The 20,700-nt window shown below is 42.4% G+C and overlaps 2 protein-coding genes across 6 annotated transcripts in view; one reads left to right on the forward strand and one right to left on the reverse strand.

Moving 5' to 3' along the window:
- CTU2 (cytosolic thiouridylase subunit 2) overlaps positions 1-6,428 on the reverse strand; it is a 60,300-nt gene extending 53,872 nt beyond the window's left edge. For all 3 annotated transcript variants that reach the window (XM_033943020.1, XM_033943018.1, XM_033943019.1), the window contains exon 1: positions 6,290-6,428. In XM_033943020.1, coding sequence (XP_033798911.1) covers positions 6,290-6,357 — 68 coding nt within the window. In that variant the 5' untranslated portion in view covers positions 6,358-6,428. The remainder of the gene's footprint in view (positions 1-6,289) is intronic.
- RNF166 (ring finger protein 166) overlaps positions 6,372-20,700 on the forward strand; it is a 58,000-nt gene continuing 43,671 nt past the window's right edge. For all 3 annotated transcript variants that reach the window (XR_004539300.1, XM_033943023.1, XM_033943021.1), the window contains exon 1: positions 6,372-6,667. Coding sequence is in view for 2 of the 3 variants with exons in the window: in XM_033943023.1 (XP_033798914.1) it covers positions 6,510-6,667 (158 nt within the window). In the remaining variant the exon portion in view is untranslated. The remainder of the gene's footprint in view (positions 6,668-20,700) is intronic.

Consider the following 20,700-nt stretch of genomic DNA (forward strand, 5'->3'; position numbering starts at 1 on the left):
GGTGTGTCATAGCAAGCTACGTTTCTTTTACAACCATCTCCACCTACAAATGGGGAAAAATAGCACTCTTGAGTCTTGAAATCCCCGAAACTGCTGCCTCCAGCCCCAAGCTAACATGTTGCAGGTCTGCTGTCCATAGGTTCTGTTTGCTTTATAGTTTCTGAGTAGCATATTTGCAGGTTTTTGTGTTGCTTCACAGTATCTGATAGCGGAGGGATTTTGTGTTGTGTAACACCAGCATTCAAATGTATATTTCTTTTGCTTCATTACAAGTGAAAAATCTGGGTCTTATGAAAGGCATAGAGAAGGTAGACAGGGACAGATTCTTCAGACTACGGGGAATCACAAGTACAAGGGGGCACTCGGAGAAACTGAAAGGGGACAAGTTTAGAACCAATGCCAGGAAGTTATTCTTCACCCAGAGAGTGATGGACACATGGAACGCGGTCCCGGAGGTTGTGATAGGGCAGAGCACGCTACAGGGATTCAAAGAAGGATTGGATAAATTCCTGAACGATAGGGGGATTGAGGGGTACAGATAAAAGTAGAGATAGGTTAGGAAAAGTATAGATAGAAGAAAAAGGGGGATCATAGGGCTAAGTCAAGGAACACCTGACAGGTCATAGACGGGGACGGGGCGGTGCAGAGGATGGTGGTCCGGGGATGGGACGGTGACTTCTCTACTCCATACTCAAGGTCCCCCCGCCACCACCACACTTCCAACCCCTCCATCACTCTGCCCTCCCCCCAGACTATGGTTACTTCTATAAGGTTCACAAAATTAATCTTGAGTTCTCAATTGACCCATCTCCCCCAACTTGCTCTACCAAATCCTGCCAATCTAATCTCATCAGCTTCTTTGACTGGGTGACAAGGAAGCTAGACTTGGGAGAGTCTATGGACATCGTGTACCTGGATTTCAGTAAAGCATTTGATAGCGTCCCACACCGCAGGCTGTTGAGCAAAATGAAATCGATGGGGTTAGGAGAAACACTAACTACTTGGGTCAATGATTGGCTAAGTGGAAGATTACAAAGGGTAATGGTAAACGGTACCCTCTCTAAAACATCGGAGGTGACCAGCGGAGTACCGCAGGGTTCAGTCCTGGGCCCACTCCTTTTCAACATATTCATAGGGGATCTGACTCAGGGGCTTCATGGTAAAATAACATTATTCGCCGACGACGCTAAACTATGCAATATAGTAAGGGAATGTACTTTACAGGATAGTATGGCACAGGACCTGCTTACATTGGAAAGATGGTCCTCGACCTGGCAGTTGGGCTTTAACGCTGGGAAATGTAAGGTTATGCACCTCGGTAGCGGTAATCCATGCAGAAATTACACCTTGAATGGAGAAACTTTAACTTGTACTTCGGCGGAACGAGACCTAGGAGTAATCATCAGTGCAGACATGAAAACTGCCAATCAAGTGGAGAAGGCTTCATCTAAAGCAAGGCAGATGATGGGATGTATCAGTAGAAGCTTTGTCAGCAGGAAGCCTGAAGTCATAATGCCATTGTACAGAACCATGGTGAGACCTCATCTGGAATACTGTGTACAATTCTGGAGGCCACATTACCGTAAAGATGTGCTTAGAATCGAATCGGTTCAACGGATGGCCACCAGGAGGATCTCGGGGCTAAAGGGTCTCTCGTACGAGGAGAGACTAAACAAACTACAGCTCTACACTCTAGAAGAACGTAGGGAGAGAGGAGACATGATTGAGACATTTAAATACATCACGGGACGTATCGAGGTGGAAGATGATATCTTCTTTCTCAGGGGACCCTCTGCCACTAGAGGGCATGCGCTCAAACTCAGAGGCGGGAAATTTCATGGCGACATCAGGAAGTATTTCTTCACAGAAAGAGTGGTTGACCGTTGGAATGAGCTTCCAGCGCAGGTGATCGAGGCCAGCAGCGTGCTGGACTTTAAGAATAAATGGGATACCTATGTGGGATCCCTACAAGGGTCGAACTGGAATATCGGTCGCTAGGTATAGACTTAAGAGGATGGGTCAGTAGGGTGGGCAGACTTGATGGGCTATAGCCCTTTTCTGCCGTCATCTTCTATGTTTCTATGTACCAACCCCTCCTACGCCTTTGCTGCCTTCTCTTCCTTTCCTGAAATCACGGAGGAAACTGCACATTTTCTCTCCTCCTCCACACTCATCCCCACTCATGTCATCTCCTCTATCTGCCATATCCTCCACACTTTCCACTGCAAATTGCTGTTCTTAGGCCACTCCTCAATAAACCCTTGCTGGACCCTACCTGGGTTCATAGTCAGTGGCGCGCAAGACGCCAGCGTGCTGACAATCCAGCGTCGACAATTCTGCGCAAGACAGAAGTGCGCGGGGGAAAAAGTAATTTTTAAAGAGCTCCGATGGGGGGTTTGGAGTGGCAACCCCCCCACTTTATTGGTTAGTGTTTGCGCAGCTGTTGGAGGGGGGTTCGGGAGGTTGGAAACCTCCATCATAGCGAAAACGGAACTTTTTCTGATTTTTTTCAGGAAAAGTTCCGTTTTCTCTATAATGTGGGGGGTTTCACCCCCCACCCCACCCCCGCAACGGCAGCACAAACACTAACCAATAAAGTGGGGGGGTTACCACCCCAAACCCCCAGTCGCAGCTCTTTAAAAATTATTTTTTCCCCCATGTGCTTCTGTCTTACGCCGAATTGTCAGAGCTGGATTGTCGGGGCGCTGGCGTCTGGCGTGTGATTAAACTGTCACCCCCTACCTGCCCTTCCTTCCCTTCTTGTCCAAGCTTCTTGAACAAACTGTTTACCACCATTGTATTGAATTTCTATCATCTTGAGCTATCCTTAATCAGGCTTCATTCCATGGAAACTGCACTTACCAAAGTCTCCAATGACCTGCTCCTGTCCAAATCCAAAGGCCTCTCTACGCCATTCTCATTACATTACATTAGAGATTTCTATTCCGCCATTACCTTACGGTTCAGCTTTTGACACGGTAAATGACCACCTGCTCATTGATATGTTGCCCTCGCTTGGGTTTCAGGGCTGTTATCGCATGGTTTTTTTTCCTATCTCTCCCATCGCACCTTTAGTGTATGTGCTGGTGGATCCTCCTCCACCAGGCACTGTACTTCAGGGATCTGATGTGGGACTACTCATTTTTTCCATCTACTACTACTACTTAACACTTATATAGTGCTGAAAGGACATTTTGACATTTATAGACGGTCCCTGCTTGGAAGAGCTTACAATCTAACTTGGACAGCTAGACATGACATATAGGGTTGGGGGATGCAGAACCCAAGGTGAGAGGAGTTAGGAGACGAAAACCTGTCATTTCTTTCTCTACACCACTGTCAAAATCTGATCCTTCCTCTCCGAGCACACTTCTAAGACACTCATGCATACTCCCATCACCTGTCAACTAAACCAGTGGTTCCCAACCCTGTCCTGGAGGATCACCAGCCAGTCAGGATTTTGGGATAGCTCTAATGAATATGCATGAACGAGATTTGCACATAAGGGAGTTGGCAGGCATGCAAATCTACCTCATGCATATTCATTAGGGCTATTCTGAAAACCTGACTGGCTGGTGGTCAACACTAACCTAGACCGTTGTGCCTCCTGAGATTCCAAGTGTGCCGCGGCACACTGAGGAGGAAGAGAGGCGCCTGCCAGCTGACTTCCCTACACGGTACAGCGCCAGCGCTGCCCGATTCGCCTAAGGCCTGCATGTTTCCCCCTTCTCTGTAGCGTCCTCCGGCTTCCCCCCTGGCCTCACCTTTAAAGCTAATTAAAGCAGCCTGCAGAGGATCGCCAGTAGGTAAAATGATTTTATTTTCAATATAGTGATTGAAATGTGTCAGTTTTGAGAATTTATATCTGCTGTGTATAATGTGTGTATATGAAAAGTGAATGGAAAAAATTGCATTACAATTAGTAAAGGGGGTGAGATCTGGGCCTAGGGAGGTCTGTGTTGGGGTACTCAGTGGATATATGTTAGACTTAGGGGGTACTTTGCCTACAGCAGTGTTTCTCAACTACTTCAAGCTATCAGCTGGCGCCAGTGCCTCTCCTTCGCTCTGGCCATCTTCCCTGCTGGCACCCCCTACTAGCATCTCAGGGCCTATCTGGAGGGCCTCTCCACATGCGTGGATGTCGATGTGATGATGTCAGCATATGCGTGATGTCATCACGGCAATGTCCGTGCACTTCTGGGTGCCTCAAGCTGTGGCCAGTCCCTTTAGTGTGCTCCGGCTGGAGAAAGTTTGAGAGACCCTGGGCTATAAACCCTCTTTCTCCCTTTGAATCTGTTCACCTTACCTCAATGTCACTACGGCCACATTAGCCTTCGCCTCAAGCCGCTTCATCATTCCCTGCTTTCACATCTAGTTCAAAGTAAGTCCTCTTGGTGACCTACAAGTGCAGCTCCTCCACTCCCTCCCCCTCCCCGGAGAGGTCTCTCCGTCCCTTCTACTTTGGTGCATCCTATGCCTTTCAATGGCGACACACCTTCTACTGCAGGGATCTCAAAGTCCCTCCTTGAGGGCCGAATCCAGTTGGGTTTTCAGGATTTCCCCAATAAATATGCATTGAAAGCAGTGCCTGCACACAGATCTCATGCATATTCACTGGGGAAATCCTGAAAGCCCGACTGGATTGCGGTCCTTGAGGAGGGACTTTGAGACCCCTGTTCTATGCTATTACTATTATTGCAAAGAAAGTAGTCCCTGCTCCAAAGAGCTTACGATCTAAACAGGATGTCCTGGTTTGTTTGTCTCGTCTAGCCCAGGGGTAGGCAATTCCGGTCCTCGAGAGCCGGAGCCAGGTCAGGTTTTCAGGATCTCCACCATGAATATGTATGAGATGGATTTGCAAGCACTGCCTCCTTGAGATGCAAATCTCTCTCATGCATATTCATTAGGGCTATCCCAAAAATCCAACTGGCCTGGTGGTCCTCCAGGACAGGGTTGGGAACCACTGCTCTAGGCCAGGGGTAGGCAGAGCCAGGTCAGGTCACTCTACCCCCTTCTTTCTTTCTCTCTCCCCATGCCCCCTTTCTTTCTGTTTGTCTTTCTCTCTCTCTCTCAGTGCCCCATTTCTTTCTTTCTTTCACCCTGACCCCTTCTTTCTTTCTCTCTCCATGTCCCCTTTCTTTCTCTATGTCTGTCTTTCTCTCTCTCTCCCCATGTCCCATTTTTTTTCTTTCACCCTGCCCCCTTTCTTTCTTTCTGGATCCCTGCCCCCCCTTTCTTTCTTTCTGGCTCCCCCCTCTCCCCACCCCCTTTCTTTCTTTCTCCCTGCCCTCCCCCATGCCACCGCAATTGGGAAACATGCTGCTGCCGCCGGCGGGAAAAGGCTGCCACTGGCCATCAGAAACAGGGCGGCGCCAAGTTCGCCCTGCTTCTCTTCCCCGCGAGCCGACCAACTCTCGCTGCCCGACGTCAATTCTAACGTCGGAGAGGATGTTCCGGACCAGCCAGGCAGCGATTGGCTGGCCTAGAACGTCCTCTCCGACGTCAGAATTGATGTCGGACAGCTAGAGTTGGTCGGCTTGCGGGGAATAGAAGCAGGGAGGGAGAACTCAGCGCCGGCTTGTTCCTGATGACGGCAATGGCAGCCTTTCCCCGGTGAGTGGCCAGCTGTGCACCCCCTTGGGCCGTGCACCCAGAGCGTACTGCCCCCCCCCCCTTGGTACGCCACTGGGTACCACTGCCCCATCTTTTGAGTGCTTGAGTACCTTCAATACTAAGTAACTCCTTCACTGTGTGCAAGGAGAAGCAATTTCTGTTGTAATTATCACCCCCAGTTCTTTTGAAAAGTTGACACCTGTGCATCAGCTACAACCATGTTTCTTCAGGTACAAAACCTAGATTGTAAGCCTTTAGGCCAGGGGTAGGCAGAGCCAGGTTAGGTTTTCAGGATCTCCACCATGAATATGTATGAGATGGATTTGCAAGCACCGCCTCCTTGAAATGCAAATCTAGCTCATGCATATTCATTAGGGCTATCCTGAAAACCTGACGGGCTGGTGGTCCTTCAGGACAGGGTTGGGAACCATTGCTTTACACCAGTGGTTCCCAAACCTGTCCTGGGGGACCCCCAGCCAGTCAGGTTTTCCAGATATCCCTAATGAATATGCATGAGAGAGATTTGCATATAATGGAAGTGACAGGTATGCAAATCTCTCATGCATATTCATTAGGGATATCTGGAAAACCCGACTGGCTGGGGGTCCCCCAGGACAGGTTTGGGAACCATTGGACTCTAGACCGTCAGCTCTTGAGCGCAGGGACCGCCTCTCACCCGAGCTCCGGCCGCCTCCGCACCGCCTCGCTGTAGCGCTCGTCCTCCTCCTCCTGCGCGCGACACATGACCTCGCGCCGGCCCTTCAAAGAAGCGCCCGCCAAAATCCCAACTCAACGGAAAGCCGCGCGCTTTCCGGTCAGCGCGCGCGGCCCGAGGAAGCGGAAGGGGCGGGGCGCGACTTCCTGTTTGTGCGGGAGCCGGAGGCTTCCGTGTCGCCATGGCGATGTTCCGGAGCCTGGTGTCGTCCGCCCATCCCCGCTACCAGAGCCCGGTCCAGGCCGGGCCCCCGGGGGACACCGTGGAGACGCAGTTCAGCTGCCCCATCTGCCTCGAGGTCTACCACAAGGCCGTGTCCATCGCCAGCTGCGGCCACACGTGAGTGCCCAGTCCCTGCCCCCGAGAGCTGACCTCCTCCGGCAGCGAAGGGTTGGTTGTAAAGAAGAGAAAAAGACGGCTGGACCGCGTTGATTTGGGGGGGAAAAAACATTGTCTTTTTTTCCCCCGAGTCCTCTGAACTTTGCAAAGGTGCGCTAGCATTTTTAGCGCGCGAAAGGAGGCGGTAGCGGCTAGCGCCCTTTGTAAACCCCCATTGGGTAATTAGGCAAACGAATTCCCAAGGAATTTGGTGTGATGTTGTGGCAAGCTTTTTATCCCCAACCGTTTCCATTGTAATATTGGGAATGTAACAGATTTTAAGTACTGAATAAAATGTAGATATTGTACGAAGCCGCGTTAACGGCTTTATCGCACGCACCTTTTTAGCGCGCTAGCCGAAAAACTACCCAAAAGATATTTCCCACAGTTAAGATTATGGGCTTCTTTTACAAAGCCATGTTAGCGGTTTAACATGCGTAATAGCGGGCGCTAATTTGCCGCGTTAGCCGCTACCGCCTCCTCTTGAGCAGGTGGTAGCGGCTAGCGCGGCCTGCAAATTAGCGCCCGCTATTACGCATGTTTAAACCGCTAACGCGGCTTTGTAAAAGAAGCCCATAATCTTAACTGTGGGAAATATTTTTTTCTGTTAAGGGCCTTATTTTAGAAACCTTGTTCGTAAATTACACTTGTGAAGACCAGCATTTATACACGTATATCAAACATTGAAATCCCAATTTTAGAAAAGACAAAACTTACATACCAAGTACAACATACAGTAATGGGTTTGGGTGGGACCAAAAATACACTTGTATTCCTCATTTTAGAAGGGGAATACATGTCGGTCATCAACATCAAGATTTATAGCTGCTCTTGTTTCAGGAGGGTATTAGAAAAAGTCACCCCCCCCCCAGTCAGTTGTGCCACATGACTGCACATTGTTTCCAAAATAACACATAAACATTTATGTTTTAGACATTAACCATTGTAAAATGGTTGTTTGTCATGTTCTTCCCAGGAATATTTGAATGGGGGCAGTGCACCACCCAGCTGATTTTACTGACCACCTGTCTTATTTAACAAAATTTTTTATAATACTGTGCTACTCCCCTACCGCCACCTGGCTTCTCCTTCAACTAGAAAAACACACTATCACAGTGGTGTAACAAAGACAGAATAGTTCCAATATGACATATAACATAAGCAATGCCTCTGCTGGGTCAGACCTGAGGTCCATCGCGCCCAGCAGTCCGCTCACGCGGCGGACCAACAGGTCCAGGACCTGTGTAGTAATCCTCTATCTATACCCCTCTATCCCCTTTTCCAATAGGAAATTGTCCAATCCTTTCTTAAACCCCTACTGGAAAAGGGGATAGAGGGGTATAGATAGAGGATTACTATACAGGTCCTGGACCTGTTGGGCCGCCACATGAGCGGAATGCTGGGCGCGATGGACCTCAGGTCTGACCCAGCAGAGGCATTGCTTATACGGGATGTCAGATTGACCGTTAGAGTTATCTAACTCATCAGGTCTGTCAATTCTTCATTCATCCATCTTATCTTATTTTGCATATTTAAATAATATAATTTAAATGCTTAAAATAACAGCTTTTTTATATATATGAGTGATGTTATTTCATGTTTCAATTATATTTCTCCAGCGTTCAGATAACGCTCCCCTTTGCCTCTTTCAACTGACAGTAGTTTTGGGGAGAAACCATTTCTGCTGCTTGTATCCAGTGCATTCACACGCATTCCGGTATGCATTTTAAAGAAAGCCCTGCAGATCCTTTTCTAAAATACTACCAGAATTTTACACATCTTGACCTGGATTTCTCAATTTTGATTTCTATGTTCTGTTTACAATGTGAATGCATGTCTTCTAAATTCCAGTTACTCAAAAGATTGTCTTAAATCAAGCAAGGCAGATTTTGCCAATGTATTAGCTAAATGTATTGAAAATAAAAATTGGGAGGTAAACCAAATTTATGTTGCAGTTCAGCAAAGATCTAAAACTTGATCCATGGGGGACTATGATTTAAAGTCCATATACTTCTCATCTGCCATAACTCCCAATTTATTGATTCTGGATTTTAAATAATCTATTCTAGTATGTACCTGTTGGTAATTTATTGTGATATTCTGTACATCAGAAATCTCAGTTTCTGTTTTCTGGGTTACAAATGTCATACCTTCATCAAAATTAGGATGAGGTTTCATAGCTGGGGCAAAAGATATTGGGATATCTTCTGTTTTTATTGGAAGTCACCTAGGTTTAGGCAGTATATAAATTTTTAAAAAATAAATACCCCCCCCACACACACACATACAGTTTCTAGCGCAGGCCGGTACACTGAATTCTCTGCTCCCAATGTTCATAGGAGCTCTATGAGTGTTGGGAGCAGCGCAGAGCGTTCAGCGTGCCGGCCTATGCTAAAAATTGCTTCCATGGTTTTGTAAAAGGTGGGGTAAATATAAACAGGTTGGTTTATCCTGATTTAATTTTTTTGCTAAACCAGTGTTAAATTCTTTCAGTATTAGATTATTCCAACATTATTTACTTAGGGTCTTATAAAAATAAACAATCAGTCGATTGAGAATAATACAAAATACAGCAGTTCATTTGATCTTTAATCTTAAAAAACATGATCATATCAGCTTATATTACCAAAAACTTCACTGGTTGCCATTCAAAGCTAGAGTACTATTCAAATTTGGTTGTATTTGCTGTAAGATTTTATTTGGTTTAGCACCACCTTATCTTTCTTCCCATTTTAGATTCTATACTATTAATAAAAACATCAGAAGACCAGGTTGGTTTTCTTTTCCCTCAGTAAAAGCATGCTGCTACAAAAAATTTTTGGATAGGACCTTAGCATTCCAGGCCAGAGTAATGAATTCATGTCTGAATGTCCTTATTTCCCCTTTCCTTACTTATTATCAATTTCGGAAAGATCTTAAAACTTACCTATTTAAAAAATATGAAATACAAAATTGATGTTAATCTTTATTCTAAAAATCCATCTAACTTCGTATTGGATTTTTTGATTATTTGTACTGCCAATTGAATTGCGAAATTTCTATTTTCTTTTTAATTCTTTATTCATTTTTAAAACTTTCAATAAGTGCAATATAAGATACTTTAAGATAACTTAATATTCTATCAGAAACTAATTCAGATCTAATATTCCACCCCCCTAATAGCCAAACAATTAATTTCAATTATAAGAAAACAATAAATCATCCCCACCCCCCTCTTGGACGTGTATATTCAAAGGGAAAAAGTCATATTCATTCTTTACAGTAATTAGTTAATGGCTCCCAAACATCCTCAAATTTCTTAAAATGCCCCTGTTGAATAGCTATAGCACGTTCCATTCTGAAAATATGGCAAAAAGAGTTCCACCAAAAACTGTAACTTAGCCGGTCCCAATTTTTTCTATTTTTAATAGTTTTATGATGCTGAAAACTTCTTTGCTTAATGTTTTATTATTCTGAATTATGTAACTTCTATTCTTAATCAATGCCTTATGACTTTGTATTTCCAATGCCCAATGCATTATTATTGTGAACCGCTGGTTCACAATAATAACTGATGATTTGAACTGATGGTTTGGCAGTATATAAAAAGAAAGTATTATTATTAAAGACAAGATGATGCACTTTAAAATCAGAAAAATTAATCTTATCCTTAATTTTGCTAGTTTTAGGGCTCCTTTTACTACGCTGCGATAGCGTTTTTAGCTAGTGCTGAATTGCCGCACATGCTAAACCCACGCTACACGGCTAGAACTAATGCCAGCTCAAAACTGGCGTTAGCGTCTAGCGCACGTGGCAATTCAGCACACGCTAAAACTGCTGTCGCAGCTTAGTGAAAGGAGCCCTTAGTTTATATAATGCTATTATAGGGGTTTATTATTCCATAAGAATTTGACCAAATTGATTAACCTCTCTTATAGAATTTGGAAGGAAGACCCATAGGGATCATACCTAGAAAATAGTTCATTTTTGGCACTTGTCATTTTAATTGTTTCAAGAGCTCCTATAATGATAAAAATAAAGATGACCACTGGAATAGGAAGTCATTTATAGGATGATTTTTATCCTAACAGTATCTGAGATCTGTACCATACTCCAGGAGATTTAATAGTAGCATTGTTCCATTGAAATGGATAATCTACCATATAACAGTGGTTCTCAACCAGTTTGTCACCAAAAGTTTCAAACTGGCAGCAAGCCCATGCTTTCCTTAACAACCATACGTGCCTGCAGCTGGGCAGGCCCAAAGTACGGTACTGAACCAGGTATTGAAATCCCCCACATCCAGTAATTATTGTTGCTGCCATCCCATGCTGGAAGTGTTACAGATCTACTTAGCTTCTCCTTTCTACCAGCAACTAGTGCTTTTGCATCCTAAACTTTCCTGTGCTTCCACTAGCCTAGGCTGGAAATGCTACGTCCTGCTTCCTCCAATTCTGCCAGCCTGGCCCAGAAATGTAGACTTCTTCTCCCTACTCTGTGGCTGCCATTTCTTCTGCAAATCTTCCCTAGCAATATTGCTGAAGGGCTGTCTGGATAATACCAAAATCTGCAATAGAGTAGGCACCCCTGATGGCATGAATAACATGAGGAAGGACTTAGTGAAACAGAGAAACATGATGGCATGGCAGTGAATCTTGAAAAATGGTCTGAAATTTGATAGTTAAGTTTTAATGGTAAGAAATGGCAAGGTTGATGCATTTAGGCTGCAGAAACCAGAGGGAATGGTTTAGTATAGGGAGTGAAAAGTTTTTGTGCACAAAAGAGGAGCGATACTTGAGTGTGATGACCTTAAGGTGGTCAAACAGGTTGAAAATATGACAGCGAAAGCTAGAAGGATGCTAGGGTTCTTAGGGAGAGGTATGGCTGTAGGAAAAAGGAAGTACTCTATTGATGTCCCTATATAAGACTCTGTCTTTGAATTCAAGAAAGCATGGGACAGACACGTGGAATCTCTTAGGGAGAGGAGGAGATGGTGGATGCTGCCGATGGGCCATTTGGCCTTTACCTGCCATCATATTCCTATGTTTCTAAATATGGGGTCTTGCTCTATCTCTGTGACCATGAGAATTGCCATTGCTGGCTGTAGAGAAAGAGGAGATAGCCTGAAAATGCCAACTCATATTGTAGAGTTCATTGAGCCACACACATGAATACGGTTTGTCAGAAAACCATTGATCTATATAACCAAGGTGGATAAAAACCAATGATTTAAAGAAAATCAAATTACGGTATTTAAATTAGATTGTTTTTATTTAAATTGGATTTTTAAAATAAAATGCGCTTTTGAGGAAAAATTTATCTAAAGATAGTTTTCTATTTAACAGTACATTATAGTCCAAAAGTTATTCATCATGAAATATGGATTTGCTTTTAATTATGTAGCATGAGGCTATATATTCATGCAATGTTTACATTTTTTTGGTAAATGAATTCTATTAATCCATTAAAAACATCACGGGCATGATTTAAATCAAGTTTTTTTTAGCTAGGAATATAAATCAAATCCACCCTGTCTACAACAATCATTAATAAAGCACAGAAGTCTTTATTAAATCAACTTTTGACACTATACAGTTAAGTGGAGCACCTCTGATTTAGTTCTTGTATAGAAGATTCTTGACCTTATCTCATCCAGTTTAATCTGCTTAAAAGAAAGAATGTGGGCAGATCTTAATGGCTGAGGGGAACAATATATTCTCATTGCAGTAGCCAATGGAAGAGGTGCTTTGCCATTCACAGCTCTATATATCAAAGTCATCACCTTGAAATGTATTACAGGAAACTTTGTAATTTTTGCTGTTTATGCGTGATGTGTTCAAACATAGACGTACATTAATCCTATTAGCATACCTTTGTAAAAGGACTCCTAAATAAGGGCTGGATCCTCTAATATCACTGGTAAAATCTGACAGGTTGCTGTAGTGGCCATAAATCTAATGATTTAAAAAAGACCAGCCATTCCCAAAGAATCACGCATGCAAATGAGGTTCGCGGAGGGTCGCCAAATTTACATGAGATCAGTCACTGGTGATAGCGATTGACGCATGCAGAATAGTCCATGGAAAGAGGCATGTGTGGATAAGAGGAGCAGAAAACCAGCAGCAAATGCTACGTCATTGTGTCAGTCATAGGAGGGAAGGTGCATTTGTCAGCTTTCAACAATGTGCGGTGGTGGCAGCCAAAAAAGCAAATAGGATGCTAGGAATTATTTAAAAAAGGATGGTTAACAAAACTGAATGTTATAATGCCCCTGTATTGCTCCATGGTGCAACCTCATCTGGAGTATTTTGTTCAATTCTGGTATCCTTATCTCAAGAAAGATATAGTGGCGCTAGAAAAGGTTCAAAGAAGAGAGACCAAGAAGGTAAAGGGGATGGAACTCCTCTCGTATGAGGAAAGACTAAAACGGTTAGGGCTCTTCAGCTTGGAGAAGAGACAGCTGAGGGGAGATAGGATTGAAGTCTACAAATTCCTGAGTGGAGTAGAACAGGTACAAGTGGATCGATTTTTCACTCCGTCAAAAATTACAAAGAGGGACTCTCGATGAAGTTACAGAGAAATAGTCTTAAAACCAACAGGAGGAAATGTTTTTTCACTCAGAGAATAGTTAAGCTCTGGAACACGTTGCCCCAGAGTATGTGGTAAGAGCGGATAGAGTAGCTGGTTTTAAGGAAGGTTTGGACAAGTTCCTGGAGAAAAAGTCCATAGTTTCTTATTGAGAAAGATACGGGAGCAGCCACTGCTTGCCCTGTATCGGTAGCATGGAATGTTGCTACTCTTTGGGATTCTAGAATCTTGTTACACTCTGAGATTCCGGAATCTTGCTATTCTTTGAGATTTTGTATGGAATGTTGCTACTCTTTGGGATTCTAGAATCTTGTTACTCTCTGGGGTTCCGGAATCTTGCTATTCTTTGAGATTCTGTATGGAATGTTGCTACTCTTTGGGATTCTAGAATCTTGTTACTCTCTGGGGTTCCGGAATCTTGCTATTCTTTGAGACTCTGTATGGAATGTTGCTACTCTTTGGGATTATAGAATCTTGTTACTCTCTGGGGTTCCGGAATCTTGCTATTCTTTGAGATTCTGTATGGAATGTTGCTACTCTTTGGGATTCTAGAATCTTGTTACTCTCTGAGATTCCGGAATCTTGCTATTCTTTGAGATTCTCGATGGAATGTTGCTACTCCTTAGATTTTAGCCAGATACTAGTGACCTGGATTGGCCACCGTGAGAACAGGCTACTGGGCTTGATGGACCATTGGTATGACCCAGTAAGGCTTTTCTTATAAGAACATAAGAATTGCCGCTGCTGGGTCAGACCGGTGGTCCATCGTGTCCAGCAGTCCGCTCACATAGCAGCCCTCTGGTCAAAGACCAGCGCCCTAACTGAGACTAGCCCTACCTGTGTACGTTCTGATTTAGCATAAACTTGTCTAACTTTGTCTTGAATCCCCTATGACAGACTCCAGGAGAGCGTTCCAGTTTTCTACCACTCTCTGGGTACAAAAGAACTTCCTTACGTTCGTACGGAATCTATCCTCTTTCAATTTTAGAGAGTGCCCTTTCGTTCTCCCCACCATGTTCTTTACCCTATAAGACACACCTTTAATATATGTGCTCGAGATGTATGAAACGGACAGGATTCGTTTCTAGGTCCCGAAATAACATTCTGTCATCTGGAGGCAATTCCCCTCAGAAAGAAAGATAGATAGCCAGTATTCTGAAGAGATTTTTGCCTGGTTTATTATGAGTCTGCAAAACATTTATATATCTGTTACATATCAGTGGTAACCATCACAAGAAAAGGGGGATGGACAAAAGAGGGGAAGGGGTGCGTGAGCAGGATATGTACTTCATTGTTTAAATCTTAAAGGTGTTAAGAGCTGTGGGGGGTTGAGCCTTCCTGTCTCAGACAACTAACCTAGTTAACATAAATTAAATGACCTCTTCCCAAACCATTAAGAAAGTAAACACCCAACATTCTACATTTGATTACTTCCAGTACAGGCAAGAACAAAAGACATAAAATATGTGTGTCCTTTTCAAATGTGTCCTTTCATAGACAGAGACAGAAAATCTATCCTTTCATTACAATCCCCTCTTACGTCATGAAAATGACGTCATAAATGCACAGCATGAGCGTGGAGGGAGAGATATTCTAGATATGTCTCTTGAGGAGGGGTTTTAGGGGCTGCAATGAGTCAAACAGCACAGGAACAGTCTAAAAATTACATAAGCAACAAGAGTGCAGATAATAATAAAGATTATAACAATAAGAAGGTCTAAGTTCAACATTCTTATTGATAGTAATAAGGGACTCAAACCTAGCCTTAACCTGGTCTCGGGCCTTGAATTCATCTGGGACCCCTATCTCATCTATGTATAGCTAAAGTGCACTGGCCTATCTACTGGCTGAGTAGTTTAACACGGAGCCGGAGGTCTCCACAGAGCCAGTAAATATCACCTAAAGAAAAATCTAATGCTGCAACAGTGAAGCATACCTATAATTTCCAAAAAAAATACTAGGCTGTAGTTAAATTTCCAGTATGCCTCGGACAATAGTTTCTGATTAATACATTAACACATTTTAGAATCAGGACTACTTGAAACCGTCTTCCTGCCCTCAGGGTCTATCTGCATCCCCTTGCCAGAGTCAGATTGATACAATTTCCCATAGGCCTTTGGTGACACCAGCTATGCCAACCGAAAATGCTGAACGCCTGCAACGGCTATGCTGACATCTTCCATATTCTTTGAAATGAAAGCAAACTTGTGGTACCCTTAGCCAGCTTGCCTCGCTTATGCCTTGCCAATCTCTAACAGTATATCATAGCTGTCCTCCAAGCTATGAAGATGAACAGTTCCCATTATGAGTTCAAACCTCTGTCTTAGGTCGTATAGGCCATAATCTGGGCGGGGATCCCAGTATGCCCATATCTTACCCGTCGTTGAGCGAGTGAACGTGCATAAGGGTTGTAGGAAACTTTCTCAGGAGGCCCAGGCAAAAAGATACAAAGATGTCATAAGAGAGTATGTAAGTATGGGATAATATTATCTCTGACCCTGGTAATGGTAATGCAATAGGCCATGCCGAATTAAAACCAAATTAGAACCAAATTAGCAAGTTGTCAGAGAAGATACTGGAAATTCATGTATAACTGCCTTAAAAGCTAGAAGGAACTTTGTGAGAAAAGAAATGTACACGTGTTTCACTCTACAGCAAAGGAGAATCATAACAATATATAGCAAAATTTGTAGAATAGTTAAGATAGGATGAATTAAAACATTAAATACATGGTTTGCAGTGGGCGAATACTCAAAGAAAAGTTCCAAAGCTTGAGACATGAGCATCTTGGAGCAAATTTTGTGCAATCTGTCCATTTTCAAAAGTGATAGTATGATTCACTTCTTTGGAGGTTTTCTTAAGTTGTTCAATGTAAGTATGGAGTTCAGTAAAGTTCAGCAGCTTTTGGAATGTCTCATTCCCCATTCCAAGAGGTAGTGGATGTACAGCATATGAAATAAAGTCTGAAATGTCCATAGAATAGGTTAAATAGGAGGAATTGTACAGCAAAGCGTTCTTAGGAAGGTGGCTTTCTCCGATGAACAGGAAACATTGTGTACAGCATGTGTGGAAAAGTCTTTGCAGTCAGGGTGCAGGAAGATGAATTACAGTCTAGCAGGAACCGGCAGTCTCTTTAAACTGGTGAGATGCACACTTGGGATGAAATGATGTTTGCACAGGATCTGATGTTTGCACAGGATCTTTCAAGTCACTGGAAACTGGTGGTGTTCACCCTTGAGATGGAATGATGTTTGTGCATCATTCAGCAGCTGTACTCCAGTGTGATCCAAATAAGAGATAGAAAATGGAAGAGAAAACATGTTGCCTGTACTGAATGTAGAGAGAGAGAAACCAGGTTGCCTGTACTGAATGCATAGAGAGAGAGAGAGACTAGTTGCCTGTACTGAATGTGGCAACATGTAACAATATTAATGCATTTATAGTTATGGCAAAAGACAGACAATAATCAGGTACTTAAGGTTCTTAATCAGACATTTCAAAAAGGTATGTTTTTTTGTGTGCTGCATATAACTATTATGGCAATTCAGAGAGACCATAATTCTGTACTGAATGTATTAAAAAAATTATGTCAGAAATGTGTACTGAATGGTTCATATCAAGTGAGCACCATAGAATATAGATATAGAATAAAACCTTTTCTTAAAATATAACCCCTAACTAAGCTACATTTAGCATATGCAAATTATAGGGAAAAAAAACATTGCGCAATTTGGCTAGTTAAAAAAATTAGGGAAAGAGCTAGCTTTAGAAATGGCCAATATTATATATCCTGGGGTACCCCCTAAACTAAAACAAATAGACAAGAGACAGACCACATGGCATAGACAAAACACAAAACACTAATTTTTCTTCCATCTGTCAAGTGTTCAGGGCTGAACTTATCTCTGGAAATAAACACATTGTTATAGAAAAACAAAACAGAGATGAACACATGACTAAAGTGTATGGACAAATAACGCATAGCATAACCATCTCATATTTAGAAAAGCTAATGTCTCTTTGGATCGTCTTTATCTCTGCAGTGACAAAGAGGATCCCTGGAAAACACCAGAAATATCCTAGTGCCAAAACTGGGATGGGCATGCATACATCCGAACCGCTGCTAAGAAAAAGAAAAGAAAAACACATTTTAATTTTGCAACATCCTATTTTATCTTTAATAGTCCTGTTCATGCGTTCGACAATACCGAAACTCTGTGGGTGATATGGGAGATGAAATTTCCACTCAATGCGGAATGCGATAGCTAAATCTTTGCATACTCTGGCAGTGAAAGCAGGACCATTATCTGTTGATGTGTGTGGGACATCCCCACCTAGGGATGATTTCGCGAAGTAAAATGTTTACCATAGTCTGAGCAGTTTCATTTGTAGTGGGAAAAAACTTCAGGTTATCGGGAGAACATGTCAACAATAACAAGGGCAGCTGGTATACAGGGTTTCCCCTCTTTGCACCAAAGTCCGTCCGAAGGGCGGCTTTGGGCACCGGCCAGATGGGCATTGATTAAGCCAGTGACCAGGGTCTCCGCAATTAAAACATCCAGTACTTCTAGATGGATTATTACCATCTCAATCGGAGACAGGGGCCCGCCCCCTACGAAACCCGTGACCCCCTCTTCCGCGAGGAGCGGACAGGTGCGGTCCCCAGGTAGGTAGCTGGCCCTAATAATGCAGGATTTCCCAAGGCTTAGAGATCTCAAAGCGTAGGAGAGTGTTGCGTAGTGGTTAGCGCTACAGCCTAAGGAACCTGAGGCTTGGGGGTTCAAACCCCGCACTGCTCCTTTTTTCAATCTGAAATTATGCACGAGAACTAGTGGGCCATTCTGAAATCATTTGTTTGACCAGAATCTGCAAAGGAGAACGGAGGTTAGAAAGGAAAGTCTGAATAAGTAGGGAATCCATATTTGCATGGGCACTAAGACTCATTAAGCCTCTTCCACACCTATCAAGCTCTGTCTGCAATCCTAATCGAATCACATTGGATTCCTGTTACTCATCGCATTACCTTTAAAATCCTACTTTTAGTTTTTAAAACACTGTCTTTGAACGAATCCCAATTCATTAATAACTATTTATTCCCCCTGGTATATCACGTTCTTTAAGATCCATTAATCAAAAACTCTTAACAATTCCATCACTGAAAGTAAAATAGGTAGGTAAATTCATTCTGAATTAGTTCTCCCACTGAATTAGCTCTTGGCACCTGGCACTTTGGTCTGTAGGAAAATTTCTGTTTAGTTTCTGGACTTCCCTTCTATCTCAGGGGTGAGTGTGCCACTTTTCTCACCAAGATATAAACTTGTAGGATTAGAAACAATTATAAAGAATTATTGAAGAAGAAATTGACCTAAACCATTTTAAAAGCAATCTGAAGAGCTTCCTTTTTAAAGACGCCTTTAATTTATTTATTCCCTATTCCTATTGCCCTCACCATTCACGTCTTCCCTTGTGTTCTATTAATACAATTGTAGTTCTGCCCTTTCTTCCTTATGCATCTGTTAGTTTGTATGTCAATATGTCAGGCTCATGTAATTTACTATAAATAAGCATATGTGTACACCTTTTGTTTTTTATGATCATATTAGCACTATAATTAAATCTACATTTTACAGATTACGTAGGATACGATCTATTGCAAAATTCCTATGTCAGAACATATCCATTAAACTCATCACTAAGTCTAGAAAATATGACCATGTTACACCCCTTTTGATAGATGCACATTGGCTTCCAGTTAATTTCGGATAACGTACAAACTCTGTCTGCTTGTTTTTAAATCTCTTCTTCATAAGACCCCAGCATTCATATTTAAACATTTAATTCCTTATCATTCAAACAGAACCCTGAGGTCTAATGAGCAAAACTTATTAACCATTCCATCACTTAAAATTATTAACACTAGACATCAATTTATTTTTTTCTGTAACTGCTCCTCAAACTTGGAACGATCTTCCCATTTATCTGCGGAATGAGTGGGATTTAGGAAAATTTATTTTACCCAATGTTATTATTTAAAGTTTGTTTTTGTATTGTATTGTCCTTATTTGACTATATTTTAATATGTTCATCGCTTAGAATTTGATTAAGCGATTAATCAAGAAAAATAATAAACCTGAAACTTGAAACTTGATTTGTAAATCGCTTAGCAAATTAAATTAAGCTATTCAATAAGTTAAAAATAAACTTGAAACTTGAATCTCACAAATTTCCATATCTTTCTTGCTCTATCTGTAAAACTAATTCTGGCACCTGTATTAATTAAAGTTAATTTATCCTGACCCTCTTTAAGACAATTGCCTCCAAATTATTCAAAATACTGCCATTAAAATCATTTCACCTTAAAAGCTCAAAAATTTGATCATGTCACCTAATAAACTTGAAACTTGAAACTTGATACATAAAACCATAGCTTCCGGTCTACCTGATTTCATCAACAGGTTATTAATCTCCCACAACCTGCATCACACATTACATTCTTCTTATCAAAACCTGCTATCCATTCCCTCTTTAAAACACCTTGGCACCGTGCATACTAATAAAGTTCATCACTTGATAAATTTAAAACTAGCTTGAAGGCCTTTCTTTTTAAAGACGCATTTGGAGTATAATAGTCCTTTTAAGGACTGTAATGGGACTTTGCTCCTTGCTTTTCTTATTCATTTTAATCTTTTCTACAAAGTGCTAGATTATTTATTTTTTGTTTCCTCCCTTTTGTTTTCATCCTTCTCTCTTTCTTTTTCATTATAATTTGTTTTGCTTTGTTTTTAAATATATGCCTTTCTGACTGTCTGTTTTAATAATTACACAAATGTATTTCTACCCTTTTTCATTTTGTTTCTGTAAGTTCCCCAAACAAACCTGAAACCTACTGGCCTACAAACAGTGCTGAAAACTAGTCAGCCTGCTTGTCACTACAACAAAGGACAAAGACTGCCACAGAATCAGCTCTAGGACACCCACTGCAAAAACCAAACCTGATCCAATACATATTGTGACAGGGAAGTGCCTGTCAGCAGTTTAAACCCGGTTTTAAACCCTGCCTTGCAAAGGGCTGTCCCTATTCCTAAGCCCAGGAAACTGCCTAGTAACCCTGTGCCTATCACTAAGAGCCAACAGGTAGGGCAAGGCAGAGAGGCAAGGACAGAAACCATAGCGTTCTTTCTCCCTTAGTCTAACTGTGAACTAGTATGAATAAATTACTTAGAGCCTGAGAGGAAAGCCGGAGGTGAGAACCTGTAATTAACCTCTCCCGAAAGCTTGCACGGAACTTAGAGTCCCGAGAATTCTTAACCCTTAAGAGCAGTCTGAAATGGTTGGGTAATAAAGTTCCCTAACCCTACCCTGGGAGTTTGGGGTAGTGGGGGCATTGGACTTCAGGTGGGACAGTGCTAAAGCTTCCTAAAGATTTT

This window comes from Geotrypetes seraphini, chromosome 4, assembly GCF_902459505.1.
Source record: "Geotrypetes seraphini chromosome 4, aGeoSer1.1, whole genome shotgun sequence".
Lineage (NCBI taxonomy): Eukaryota > Metazoa > Chordata > Amphibia > Gymnophiona > Dermophiidae > Geotrypetes > Geotrypetes seraphini.